The sequence below is a fragment of the Pristis pectinata genome, chromosome 4, assembly GCF_009764475.1.
Source record: "Pristis pectinata isolate sPriPec2 chromosome 4, sPriPec2.1.pri, whole genome shotgun sequence".
Classification (NCBI taxonomy): Eukaryota; Metazoa; Chordata; class Chondrichthyes; order Rhinopristiformes; family Pristidae; genus Pristis; species Pristis pectinata.
In genome coordinates this window covers 25,753,120-25,768,261 of record NC_067408.1, presented here as the reverse complement: position 1 = coordinate 25,768,261, position 15,142 = coordinate 25,753,120, and the positions used below count along the sequence as shown (strand labels likewise).

The 15,142-nt window shown below is 37.8% G+C and overlaps 1 protein-coding gene across 2 annotated transcripts in view; it reads left to right on the top strand.

Annotated features, from left to right (window-relative positions):
* Positions 1-2,972: 2,972 nt before the first annotated feature.
* pitx1 (paired-like homeodomain 1) overlaps positions 2,973-15,142 on the top strand; it is a 41,796-nt gene continuing 29,626 nt past the window's right edge. Inside the window, exons 1-2 of one of the 2 annotated variants that reach the window (XM_052014041.1) lie at positions 2,973-3,126; positions 6,485-6,548. In XM_052014041.1, coding sequence (XP_051870001.1) covers positions 3,124-3,126; positions 6,485-6,548 — 67 coding nt within the window. In that variant the 5' untranslated portion in view covers positions 2,973-3,123. Of the gene's footprint in view, positions 3,127-6,481; positions 6,549-15,142 lie in introns of both variants that reach the window. The other variant, XM_052014040.1, reaches the window with a different exon arrangement.

Sequence of the window (15,142 nt, the reverse complement as noted above, 5' to 3'; positions counted from 1 at the left end):
CTTGAGTTATAAGAGGAAACTTTACAGGTAGGGACTCTTTTACCTGGAGCAAAGGTGGCTGAGGGGGTGATCTTATGAAGGTTTATAAAATCAGGAGGGACACAGATAAAGTGGATGGTCACAATTTTTTTCCCGGGGTACAATAGTCTAAACAAGAGGGCATTGGTTTAAGGTGAGAGGGGGAAAATTTAAAAGGGATCTTAGGGGCAACTTTTTCGCACAGAGGGTGGTGAGTGTGTGGAATGATCTGCCTAGGGAAGGGGCAGAAGTGGGTAAAATTGCAATATCTGAATGAAATTTGGACAGGTTCATGGATAGGAAAGGTTCAGAGGGATACAGGCCCTATGCAGGCAAATGGGACCAGCTCAGGAAGGCACATTGATCAGCAGGGACGAGTTGGGCTGAAAGGCCTGTTTCTATGCTGTCCAACTCCATAACTCTATTTTAATTCCTTCATCTTGTTAATGGAAAATAGTAAGAAAAGGGTTTTCATTCATGAAGTGCTCTTCATTATTTCAAAGGGTCGTCAATTACTTTAAACCAGTGAAATACTTCTGAGGTAGAGTCATTGTTGTAATGTTGCAATCAAATTCTCATAAACATCAGGGGCAAAAAAAAATTTGCATGGTATTCTTACCTCAATCCTGCTAGCATAAAACAGTAAAGCATTAATCATAAGTTCTTTGGTTCTGTTGTTGTCTGATTCATTATAGAGTGCGGGTCGACTTTTACGGTGGTTTACCAGGATTGTGCCTGGATTAGAGGGTATGAGCTATAAGCAGAGGTTGGACAAACTTGGGTTGTTTTCTCTGGAACGTTGAAGGCTGTGGGGAGACCTGATAGAAGTTTATAAAATTATGAGAGCATAGATGGTGTAGACAGTCAAAATCTTTTTCCCAGTGTAGAAATGTCAAATACAAGAGGACATGCATTTAAGGTGAAAGGGGGAACGTTTAAAGGAGATGTGTGGGGCAAGTTTTTATACACAGAGAGTGATAGGTGCCTGGAACAGGTTGCCAGGGGTGATAGTGGAAGCAGATATGATAGTAGCATTTAAGAGGTGTTAGATGGACATATTCATATGCAATGAATAGAGGGATGTGAATCATGTACAGGCAGAAGAGATTTAGTTTAATTTGGCATCATGTTCAGCGCAGACATTGTGGGCCAAAGGGCCTGTTCCTGTGCTGTACTGTTCTATGTTCTTACTTCAAAGATTGGCCATACAAAGAAATCTATCCTACTCTTCTTTGAACCTTTTTCATTCTCCTAACCAAGCAGACAAGACCAGGCTCTAATGTCTTATTTGAAAGGTCACACCTCTTCTCAATGCAGCACTCCCCGTGTACTATACTTAAATGTTAGCCTGGATTATGGGCTCTTATTTCTTATTCAAAGAGGCAAATGAGCCAAAGATGACAACTTTCTAATTCTAAACATCACATATGTTATCTATTTTCATATATTTACATGTATAATAGAAATTAAATAATGTGCTATAATTAATTGAAACGTCGACAAACCTATGGTTAATTTGCAATTTCCTTTTGAGGATATTTGTACGTATAAAGTTCAGCCGGCAGTATGAGTTACGCAGCGTGTGAAAAATTACCCTCCGACCATCTGGAGAGTGTGAAGAAGCTCTGTGTAATTTTTCAAATGTGTACAGTGCTCCGGTCTCTGCTCATGCGTTTTTGTTAAGGGCCTAAGCAGAAACGTTAACTTCACAAAAAGGAACGTTAAGTTCTGTAAGAATACAGAAGGTTCGGGGAAATAACTGGGGAGATTTAAAACATACTGGACATAGCACTGGAATTTTACTTCATACAGCACTGAGCTCAAACCTTGCTGCTGGAGTCTCCTACTACTTGGCTTCTATACGTTTACAATGGAATTAGTATCTGATGCTGGAGTTATGCAGTCACTGTGGCAAGTGAAAACAGTGTGCCCAGAAGTGGCAGCTGAACACACGCGAAACCTCTTCAATGGTCAATGAGATAAATTTATGAAATAGTGTTTATTATCAACCAAATGTATTCAGCAAATATGTAGAAGATTAAAGCAATGACATCATGGTTGCAGTTTGTGTCTGTTATATAAATATTTCTCAGTTCAGTCTCTATCATATATCAATCACAACAATGTTCTTCAAGAAGACCGACAGTGAATCATTGCAGAACCAAAATAAAAATCCCAGGATTTGGGGGATGGAATTTACATTTACAATTCGTCCCCTTCGCCTGAATCCTCATTCCAATGGCATTGCTTTATCTCGGGTAGAAGAGAAAGGTCATCTCGCTGGCTACCTTTTACCTCTCTACGACTCAATTGAATCCATAAGGGCAAAAAAAAAGTTTCCAGTGTCTTCAGGTTGTGTGCGACAGATCTGGGAGAGGCTCATAGCTGAAATGAGTGAAGGGAGCGTTCCCTTCCTGAAACATTATAAAGTAAAATGTTCTTCAAACTTACCATGCAGTGACTGAGACTGCACCGAAGCGCATCATCTGGACACATATGAACACATGCAATAAAAATAGGTTTGACCTTTTCATGAAGCTGCCTTATCCGTTTGTGTAGCCCCAGTTTTATAAAATGTTATCAAGGTAACATTTCAATTTAGGTTTAAACAAGGCGAACAAAAACAGATGAAAGATGTTCGTGACTTTCACAGGATTAAAATAGTTAAGGATATCACTGCAATAGTTCTCATGAAGGATGTGGGCGGAGTGTGGAAATTTTCATTAAACCTAGTTTGTATCCAACCCACGGACGGTGGTCGGCTCTGAAGAAGTGTTTACCAAACGCTTGAATTGTACTGATACTCTCTCGGTTATAACCGAGCAATCCTGCCCCTTACCAAAAAAAAATGGCATCCAGCTTTCCTTGCAAAACGTGTGCTAACTGGGAACCGAGTCATGTCCCATGGGTGGGGAGGGCTGACGTCATATGTCAGACAGGGAGACAGCTGCCGACCCTGAGCAGCCGAACGAACCTCCGATTGAATCCCGATTCAGCACTAAACCCAACCTGGTGCAATAACAACGGTTATGTTTTTTGATGTTATTTTAACTAATGTGGAACAGTGCTCTTCAAGGATACCAACGCTTCAACAGACTCATATGAATGGTGAGTCCAGAGCTTATTCCTGATCATGTAAACGAGGACATGAACCATGTGCGTTTGTACTGGTGTTGCAAATCTCTTGGATTTAAGGTGAATCAACGCGTGATCACTGCAGGAAAAAAACACATTTCAAAATAGTGTCATACAAAACCTTGTATTTCAATGTCCAGCGTTTGGGGATGTAAGGAGGGCAAGGATTCCGAGCTCAGATCCATTCACTGGTTGTTATTTTCTTCTGTCCCTTTATGGTTTTTTTAAGATGTTGTTCTTCGCAGAAGTATTTTGTTTGCTGTCAATTGAAATAGTTATTAGGAAGAGATTAGTTTCTTGGCCGTGGCTCTGCAGCTAGCCTGGTTATTGCTATATTCTGAGACTCCGGCTCATTTCGCACCGTGCATAAATCACACAGAAACTCGCTGGTTTGTCTGCGCTGCCACAGACAAAAAGTTCGCAAACTCTATTCCAGAGGGGTTAACATCATAGAGAAGCAAACACGACTCTGATAAGCAAATAAGGAGAGTAAATCATTTCTTGCGTCGTTTTATCGATTTTTTTAAAAGAGTTAAACTTGGTTACTTCCTGTTTTGCGTTATTTGTTACAGACCGGGATCAAACCTGACCAAGATTAAATCAGATCTGTAGAGCTGATATCATTCTGTAAGAGATAGCTAGATTTCCCCAAGAATCAACATTCCACATTCTCAGATTATAGATATTCAGTGCATACCTCGGCTCAACCTGTGAAGCTTGGCGTGGTTCGCCATGTGGTCACACTGATAAAGTAAGAAATGCAAACAAGATAAAATAGCATGTTTGAAATAAAATGCAGAATACCAATACAGATGATTAAAACAGATTGGAAGCAATGAGAGATTCGCGCAGAAAAACAAAACAAGAAGTAATTATAACCCGAGACAGATCTAACTAAGAACGAGTTATTTTTAGGCGACTGAAATTAAGGTCAGTCGCGTCCTAGACTGCTCCAGGAGTTGGTTCTATCAAAACAGGAGGCAGGTCCTAATTATTTCTGAAACTAACCAAAACAATTCCTCGGTATTGAGATAAAGGGAACTTCATTTGGTTCTCTATTAATGCAGCCCGGGTGGATGTGCGAATCGGCCGTTCAGAGAAAAGCTTTCTAATTGATTTCTCGTTGACGCATTTATTTTGCACATTTACGCTAAAATGCATGTTCGGTTATTTTCTATTTCGCTGAAATCGAATGCCATAGAATTGACATAGGAAAATCGTTATTTTAATTTCAATATGTTTAATAGAAAGCATAATTTATCCACGTAAGACATGCGTTGCTATGTTATACAGCAACGCTCTTAAAACATTGCGAATCTGTAACTTGCCAGGTCCCAACTCTGAAGTAGAAAAGTTAATGATAATGGACGATATTCCTCATAAAGTAATTCAAATTTTGCCTTCTGAAATACGTAATATACAATTAACGGGTTCTTATTTCTAATTAACGTGTTGCCAGAAGGACTCATTTATTACCTTTGGCTTTAATGAATTGTCATTTATATTTTACACTATTAATCTATTACAGGTAATTTAAATATTTTGTTTAAAGAAGTGAAGGTCTTATTATTCTTCATTTTGTGCCTCCGATTAAAGGGAAGCTGGTTTTAAAATACTCTGATTAATTGTTTAGGAAGAGTATAAAGGATTCCGAGGAGGTATAAATTTAAACCTACAACGAAGTACGTGACAACTTTCATAAAATTGTTTTATTTTTACAGTATTTTGAAATAACAACGTAATTGTATACATTGAAGGTACGCATTCCTAAAATCCAGCAATAAACGACAATGCAATTTAATTAGAGTTTGTGTAAAGTGCACAGCGCTGGTGGAGCACCGAAAGCAAGGCGCACAAGTACAAGATCGCATATTGTGTTCAAAGGACTGCATTTTTACAGCACAAGGCAAAAAACAATACTGCATAAAGTATTATTTTTAAGCCATAAGACAACGGACAGTTACAATAGATGTTTTATTTAAATCTGATTAATAGCATTTAAGAATTGAAATTTTAAAATACTTGGACAGAATTGAGCATATTTCGATTAGGTACAATTTCAGAAACTTCAGTATCATTGTAAATTTTGTTTGCAAATTGCGCTGAACACATAACTTTATTTTTTCAGATTTTGCTAAATGAGAGGAGTCCTTAGTACATTTCTAAACGATCGAACTCGTTACATAGGTTCTTTGATGTCAAATGTTGGACACATGATCATGTAATACAAGTCTTCATGGAACATTTTCTCAAAAATGTGTGTGTACTGCATCGTAATATACAATGCAATGATAGCTGAAAATGATCTGGTGGTGTCTGTCAGCATTCGGATATCGTTTCTCGACACCAATTTTGGAATGAAAAGGGTGTAAAAATGATTGGTTATCAGAAAAGTATTGAAATCTGATGGCCAGGTTTTTGCAGGGAGTTTGGTTGGACCGATTTGTATTTGGAGTTAATGACAGGGTGGATGAATTGTTAACTTCCTCGTGTGGTGTCACCAAAACAGATGAAACATGCTGGTGCTTTTTCTGCCGTTTCTGCTTGGAACATGGGCGACGCAAACTGGGATCTGTGCAACCAATTAATATATGTAATCGGCTGAAGAAAATGGTTTGTTATGCACGTGGGCGGTAAAATTCGTTTGGATTATTGCTGCCATTTCCTTATTGTTCGAACTCTCCTTACATGGGAACTAGGGGGCAACAACATACGAATCTAACGAGTTGACTGCTCCGTTGTTCAACCATCAATCTTAATTTTAGGGAGGGAACAGTTATGATTCTGTTTTAAGTGTTTGTTGCCTAGAACTTTCATCTCGGGAGAGAAAAGAGCTTGTAACCTTTTGAGCGGAGAAAAATCAGGAAACGAAAATACATTTACGAAATCGCGACGAAACGAATAAAAAAAAAGGACCCATGGGCAATATTCAATGATTGAAGCTGAGAATCCGACGAAATACCCGCAGATCCTTTTCCCGATAATGGGCAGTTCTGTTGAAAACTCATTTCACTTCTCTAAACTAAAAGAGATTTACTTCCACCTAAAAACGTTTGCTACACACACACACACATATCGTCCCTGCATATATCTCGTCCTAGTTAAAATATATCATTTGATATAAAAGTGACTGCAGCAACGACATACAAGAGGAATTTACTGAATAAGTGCTAAAAATCGAACCTTTGATTTTTAAAATCGAACAGCAACTTAGTTCATTTCTACCTGCGAAATGAGCTCACTGGAAACACGAGTTGATGCTACAGAATATTTCATGGTATTTCACATTTATGTTTGAACCAAGTGCTGACCATTTTTATTGTTTTAGCAGAGACCCAAATTCCGGTCGAATCCGAAACATCACTGGAAAATTCGGGCCTTTTACGCAGATTCAGGTAAGGCAAACTGTGTCTCTGGGATGCTTATGCGTCGGGAGGAGGTTCTTTATCGGGTTGCTTTAGAGTAGATATTAAATAGAATCTTGACTGACCTTGATTTTAAAGGGAAAACGTGAAATAGTATTCGGGAATAAAGTGAGGTGAATCGATTTCTTTAGTAAAAAAAAGTCCAAAAAGGGGTTTGTTTGCAGCTCGTCTTTCCGATTCACGGCGATAGTTAATTGACTTCAGGTTTACTTGTTAATTTTTGTAATCAGTGTTATTTGTTAATCTTAATTTGTTCAAATTCGCGATGTATTCCTTCGCTGTTTGCGCCGAGTATTTCTTTAGAATATTTTAAATCAGACCCACAAACAGGCAGACAAGTTATCCCAATTTTATTTGGGAGTGGAAAGTTCACACGGGAGATTCGGGAGATCAGTCGTTAGGTCCTCTTCTGCTTGTGCCATTTCTCTTGAAGGTGAACGTAATTTATTTAAGCTTCTTATATGTTTTCGATATGAAATGAAGATTTGGGATATCACATATGAGAGTGGATGATTAACTGCCGTCTTCATTGAATAAAAATTAACATTACATCTGACGAGACACTATTTTATAATCCCTGCCGGTCGAAGTATAAAGACCAAATCAGATATCAAATCGTTTGTATGAATCGAATTGTAACTTATCAATAATCATTCCTGAATAAATCCTGAGATTGGATTCTGGCAATATTATTTTACTGCTACTCAGACCTATCCATGTTATTAATTACTTTAAAAAATCAGATGACTTTCATTCTGATTTGAATAGTACAAATAATTAATGCTTTCTCTGGTTATGGTAGTGTACAGAATGACTGAGGTTACACATATCTGCCTCTGTACAATGAAGGATGTAGACAACCATAAACATCAGCTTGAAAAGAGAAGTAGATGAAAGATTGATACAGCAATTATATTTTAAAAAGAGAGAATCCAGTCTTTATATTTTCAATTATTGCAGCCATACCAAGTAATGTAGTTTACTTCATACATGTGGCCTCTGATGTCTTATGTGTTCTAAAGTTTTCAAACAATAAATTGCATTCTTGGGTTCACTAGTGATCACCCTCACCATGCACTTGTCATAATGGTCACAGCTGTAAAAGTGCTTGAGGATCAAAGAAACCAAGCCAAACTAAATATTTGGAGGAATATAGCTTCCAACTCATAAACAAGGAATTTCAATAAAATTTCAATAAGCAAAATTAAATTTCTCACTACAATTTACATCTCAATTAAAATGCCTGTCACGTTCAATTGACTGAAATTGTCTAACCAGTGTTAAGCTAGAATGATATAAACATTAAAAAATAGTTGGAATTGAATATTTCCCTAGCAGCTGTGAAATACGTTCATAATATTTGCAGATGCACATGTATTTCTCCTGTACATGTCTTTCATACATTAGCCATAAATGACAGACATCTTTTCTATACTGTATCAGAGTTCTGCTTCTTTTCATTCAATTGCACTTTATTTCAAAGGCAAGATTATTTCAGACATTGTAAGAAAACTTTCAATTTGGAACATTAGATTAAGTGTTATAAGTCAAAATGGCATTTGTGCATATTTTAGTTTAGTTTCACTTGCATTCAGCACTTCCAATGAAAATTAAATGAACAAAGAAAGTGATAAAAGTGCTCAGAAAAAAAAGATTACCCAATTCAACAGATGGTGTCTTCGAGCTTTGTGCTCCCTTGGTCTCTTCCTTTACTGTTAAAGATGTTTATGCATTGCAGCTTCTTAGATGCAACTGGCAACAGCTCACTACCAATCTTGTATGGCAAAGTTTATGTGAAACCGGTCAGTCATTAAAGTTTTTGATGAAATTGGGAAAGCGATACTGTCTCCTAATCAGCCTAGTCGTCCGGAGAGCGAGTTATGTCATCAGTTCCTCTTTCAAAAATACAACATCCATTTTGTTTTTCAGGTTGTCAACTTGTTTTAATAACTTTACTTAAGATGGAAGGGAGAAAAGGATGGGAGGAGTTACTGGGCTTAGCAGTGTAAGATAGCTGAATGATTATCAGGAGATACTGTTCACTTGTTAACTCAAGAGTTCTTCAGTTATGACATCATTCTGCATCTGTGCATTAATTTATCTCCTTCACACTGCCAGTTGCAGGATCTCCTCCAATGCAATTGACACATATAATCCCCCTTCTTTATTTTCGGCCAAAGTGAGATATCAGTGTGTTTATTGATATCTTTCAGTCACCCTTGCTAACAAGACTTAAATCTTTGAAACTGATGGTTTTAAGAAGTCTAGAAGCTGGCATCTGCAATAGAACACCATCAATGTGGTCTAACCCTGATATTTTACTCTGATAATGAGTAAAAACTCTGGAGAGATTTTTTATTCAATACTTGAAGAGTAAAAACTTTTAAGCAATTTTAAGTAACCTCTATACAAAATTACCCACAGGTAATAATCAAAAGCATAAAACATGGAAAGGGGGACTAAATCATGTACATTTAGATTGTCACTTTGATAAATATGATCTTGGGTGGGCACCAGTGAAAAATAGTAATATAAAAGCAGCCTTAGTCAGTGTTTAGAAGACTGCCAAATCTCCTGAAGCCCTAAGGTGTGAGATCCCCAACAGGCTATCTTAAACCATTTGGAGTTCCCAAGGAGCGCAATACAAATTCAGTCTGAGAGGCACCACCCTGAGTGTGTACATTTTATAGCATTTACAAGAGTTTTAAAGTTTTGGTTCTTCAACTCAATTTAGTTCATTGTGACATATGACTTTTCTTTCTTTGTCTTCCTTGTGTTTTTATCATATATAAATACTATAGCACTGACAGAATTGAAATAAGGTACCTATTTAAGATTAAACAGAGTTCAGGAAAGACTGTCATAGATTAAAGATGTTGCATTTTCAATCCCCATTCCTACTGCACACTCTAAAATCATGAAACAGGGCAAGTAAATGACTAAGTAGGTCCATTGGCTACCTAATACCAAATATAGTTGTGTCAGTTTAATTAATGTTGTGATTGGCACAGTCTCAATGTGCGCTGAGTTGGAAAATCACCAGATATTACAAGGTATAGTAGTTTCATGGCTACTTGATAAAGCAAGGGTCATATTATCATAACTCAATACAAGATGCAAACAAGATACAACCCAGAAGCTAGAACAAGAGATGTGGAATTAACATGCAGTGTTTTTTGCTCTGACTCCTGATCCATTCTGGACAACAGTTTTATTTCTATCTAAAACTATCTATATATTTTAAGACTCGTAATTAAATGAGTTAGGGCATGATTCGATCCAGTTCCTAGTGAATATATACAACACTGACCGCCCAAAATTTGGCTGAAATTCCATTAAATTGAAAAGTTCAATCACAGAGCTGGTTAATGCAGGAAATAAAAATGTTATACATGTTCAGCAAAGGACTGCTCCCCTAAAATTGGGTTTAAGGCACACCAAAGTTATAATTGCTCTCGTTCTAATGTGTGCAAACCTTGTAAAGGCTTTTTCAATGCATTTGCATAGTCAGTACATGTGGTAACTATTTCCATGGTGATTGTTGGAATTTTGTACATGACTGTACAATACTTAATCTGGGTGCACTTGGACCTCCATGTAAGTGTATATGTTTTTAATTTGGTGGCTTACATACCTTATATAAGTATCTTTACTGTTCTAACTTAAGATCTTCGGTTTATTTTCATCTATCACTATATTGACAAAATATTTTTTTGTTCTCATTCCCTGCACCATATCCTGGTCGAAAGCACAGGTCAGCTGCTGAAGATCCAGTAGTATCCACAGCATTCAATGTGCTGAGTAATAGTTCATTCTCCCATGTGTTGATAGTATCAGGGGAAAGGCCACGGAAGGCCTTCAGAACAAATATTGAACCTTAATACTGAAGCATGTGCAGACTTAAAGCCAATGTAAGTCAGGACGTACAGGGGTGATAGTGACCATTCCAAAACTTCTGTAAATATACTGTGATTAACAAAATCTATCTGCATTAATACAGTTGATGCTTTACATGAAAATCTCCCATGGGGTATCTCTCTTTTAACAAATAATACCTGAAAATATACATATTTTTGCATTCAAAATGTCAACATCTTTCACAATATTATAACTTAATTTCTTGCTAATTTTTACAATATTGGATTAGAATGGAAATGCTTTAATATTATCTTCAAATTTGTTTTGTTGAAAAGTAGTTACTGAAAAATGAATCATTCTTAGATTGTGAAAATGATTTCACCCTGGAGGAAATGCTTACCTTACTCCTGTTTTACATGTGTAACATCTAAGCAGCCTTCGTTATTCAAGTATTTTTTACATTTCTTCATGAGCAACAATGCAGCTTGAGTTTTTCATAATGCTTAATAATTCAGCTGGGTGTGCTTTTCTGTCTAATGTATTACTTGATAATGTTCAATAGAGCTAAGAATAAAGGTAATAGCCCAGAATATCCACCCAAGTAGTAAGCCACATGACCTACTTAGTAAATGCATCCTCATTGTCAACTTGCTAGTAAGCGCCAGTCTGATTATTGGTTAGTAAAATCTTGTATATGAGCAGAGCCTTGTGCACAACAAGCCCTGCTGATAAAACCTTGACAGTTGGCTGAGCTAGTTGACGAATCTTTAAAAAGTTTCCTTACCTCTTCTGTTAGGTTCAAATTTCACCTCTCCCAGCTAATCCTTGTGTTACTCGCTTGCCTTCATCACTGTCTTTCAACCAGCACCACAATCTCTTATGTCATTTGATCTCTCCTGGTCTCTACACCATCACGGACCTTCCCCATTCCTCTCTCTGCAACTTAAAACTTGGTTTATTTTTAACTTTTCCTAGGTCTTATGGAAGGTCATCAATCTGAAATATTAGCTTCATTTTTTTACACCACAGATGCTGCCCGGCCTATTAAACATATTCTGTTCTTATTTCAGCTTTCATTTTTCTGTAGTATTTTGCTATTGGAAAAAGCTATTAGTGTCGTAGAGTCATAGAGACATACAGCACAGAAAACTGGCTTTTCAGCCCACCATATCCATGCTGGACTTCAAGTGCCCATCTATACAGTCCTATTTACCAGCATTTCCTTAGATCCCGTCTAATCATTATACTCCTCACCTTAAAGCAATGCCTCTGGATTTAATTTCACCATCTGGTCACTAACACTGAAAAACTATTAAAGTCACACCATCAAATATATTTCAATGTGTAAAATCAAACATAAACTAACACACTTAAGAAAAGTTAATTACACTTAAAAACATTGGAATAAATTCAACAAACATACATGGATGTAAAAACATATAAATTATCTTACACTCATTCCTCTCTACTGAAAGGAATGATAATATTGTTACGTCAGGTGCAACACAGAGTAGAGTCATAGAGGAGTACAGCACATAAACAGGTCCTTCGGCCCATCTAGTCCACGTTGACCTGATCTTCTGCCTAGTCCCATCTATCTGCACCCAGACCATATCCATCCAAACCCCTCCCATCCATGTACCTATCCAAACTGCTCTTAAATATTACAATTGAACCCACATCTACCACTTCTGCTGGCAGCTCATTCCACACTCACACCACTCTCTGAGTGGAGAAGTTTCCCCTCAGATTCCCCTTACATATTTCACTTTCACCCTACACCCATGTCCTCCAGTTCTAGTCTTACCCTATCTATACCCCTCATAATTTTGTATACCTCAATAAGATCTCCTCTCATTCTCCTGCGCTCCAGGGAATAAAGTCCTAACCTGTTCTGGGACCCCTGCTCTTTGCAATTTTTATGAATGACTTGGATGAGGATGTGTAAGGGTGGGTTAGTAAGTTTGCAGATGACACTAAGGTTGGTGGTGGTGTGGATGGTGTAGAAGGTGGCTCAAGGTTACAACAGACCTTGATAGGATGCAGAGCTGGGCTAAGAAGTGCCAAATGGAGTTCAACCCGGAAAAGTATGAAGTCATACACTTTGGAAGATCAAATTTGAAGGCAGAATACAAGGTTAATGACAGGACTCTTAGCAGTGTGGAGGAACAGAGGGATCTTGGGGTCCATGTCCATAGATCCCTCAAGGTTGCCATGCAGGTTGATAGGGTTGTTAAGAAGGCGTATGGTGTGTTGGCTTTCATTAGTTGGGGTATTGAGCTCAAGAGCTGTGAATTAATGTTGCAGCTCTATAAAACTCTGGTTAGACTCTGTGTTCAGTTCCGGTTGCCTCATTATAGGAAGGATGTGGAAGCTTTAGAGAGGGTGCAGAGGAGATTTACAAGGATGCTGCCTGGATTGGAGAGCATGTCTTATGAGGATAGGTTGAGTGAGCTAGGGCTTTTCTCTTCGGAGAGAAGGAGGATGAGAGGTGACTTGATAGAGGTGTACAAGATGATAAGAGGCATAGATTGAGTAGACAGTCAGAGACTTTTTTCCAGGGCGAAAATGGCTAAAATGAGGGGGCATAATTTTAACGTGATTGGAGAAGGGTATAGGGGGGGATGTCAGAGGAAAGTTTTTTTACACAGAGAGTGGTGGGTGCATGGAACGCACTGGAGGCAGAGGTGGTGGAGGCAGATACATTAGGGACATTTAAGAGACTCTCAGATAGGCACATGAATGATAGAGAAATGGAGGGCTATGTGGGAGGGAAGGGTTAGATAGATCATAGAGCAGGATAAAATGTCAGCACAACATTGTGGGCTGAAGGGCCTGTACTGTGCTGTAATGTTCTATGTTCTATTCAACCTTTCCATATAACTCAGGTCCTCAAGTCCTGGCAAAATCCTTGTAAACTTTCTCTGCACCCCTTCAAGCACATGGTACCTAATTAGTACATAATTTCTGGGCAGGTTCTCCAGTGTACACGCTGGGAAACTGCTACAATTCCACTCTCCAGCACTGTATTCCAGCATTAGTGTCCAGTCGGGAAATAGCTACGAAGAGCAGTGAGCAAGTTTGGATGTCATTTGCAAACACAGTGATGCAACAATGAAGCAGATAGTTAAGCATGTGAGAGAGCATAAGTTAGAGGAAAGTAAGTGGGGGGAATGGGCTGAAGGGCTGGCATGGACTTGATGGGACAAGTAGTCTCTTTCTATGTTGTGAGAAATGTTAGAAATAAGTGGAAGTCCAGAACATGGTGGCAATTACATGGAGAAATGCCAAGAGTTCCATGCAGAACTGCAGCATTTCCCCTCAAATTGTAGTAAAGGTATAAAGAAATAGCATACCAAACAACTGTGCCAGAAGATAATATGGTCATACTTATAACAGTGAGAGCTTACAATGTGTCACCAGTATTAGCCTTGTTGGCAATAAGGCGCCACAGAAATGACATATAAATTACCCCAGATTTCTTCTCTTACATACTTTTGCACACAATGTAGAAACCACTGCCAAATACCTGGAAGCAATTGATCATCAGCCTAACTTCTCAAAGTATAACATTGTGAGGGATTCAAAAACTAGGCTTCAATAGGTACTAATAAATCTAGCAGGCATACAGGGGGAATTGTTCTTCACAGAGAATTGTTAGAATGTCAAACATGGTGCCTGAAGAACTGGTTCTGGTAAATAGCTAAGATGTTTCTTAAATGTAACTAGAGAGCACATGAGAAAAAATAAGAGTATAAAGATACACTGTGTGACAGAAGAAATGGGCACAGAATCATGCAGAGTATAAGCTTCAACATAGACTAGTTGGATAGGATATTAAATGTATAACTTGACAATATGTAAAATATGGGAAATATATTAAGATTAAATATTTCTGTTCAACATTATTTGACTTCTACAATTCCCTATTACTAAATGGGTAAGATCTCATGCTCAATTAAGCATTGCACTTTGCTGAGCAACAGTACAGTCAAGCCAATGCACTAATAATCAATGCATTCATTTTCAGTACATTCTCTTTGCTTTCAATTTGTTCCATATCAACAGTTACAACTGTTTGAAAGCCATATAAGCCATTTGAGGGGATAGTCACTCAACTGTTCAATCCAAACAGCACAGCAGGCAAAGTAAATGGTCACTGGCATTTACTCTAGCGACAGCTGACATCCTAGCGCCCAAGGGACACCAACGTGAAAGCAAGCTTTCAATTTCCTTACAGTATAATATTGCACAAGGACTCCACAGCTCTCAACTGCTGCTGGTGGTGCAGTCATACCAAGCCCTGCCACACATTTTAAAGATCAACTGAATAACAGTTGTGCTAAAGTTAATTAATAATCAAAATTTTCCCAATATATGACTTCATAACAGACAGATAAGTTGTTTTTCCTGATTGCTACTTCAATAAATATGTTCTACTTTGCTGTCAAATATTTGTGTATCTTAAAATTATGCACAAAAGTGAGCCTTGTGTATCTGCTGATCCTTGTACATCTATTATTTAAGTACACCTTATCGTGTTGTGCGCTCAAAGTAAAACTTTTAAAATGCAAAGACTCTAGAAAATTGAAAATTCATCAGTGGAAATATTCATTTGCCAAAAAAGTGCCTCTTAATAAAGTGCGCAAATATGATCCTGTAATGCTAAAGATCGGGTTACTGAATGTACATTATTAAATAGGTTT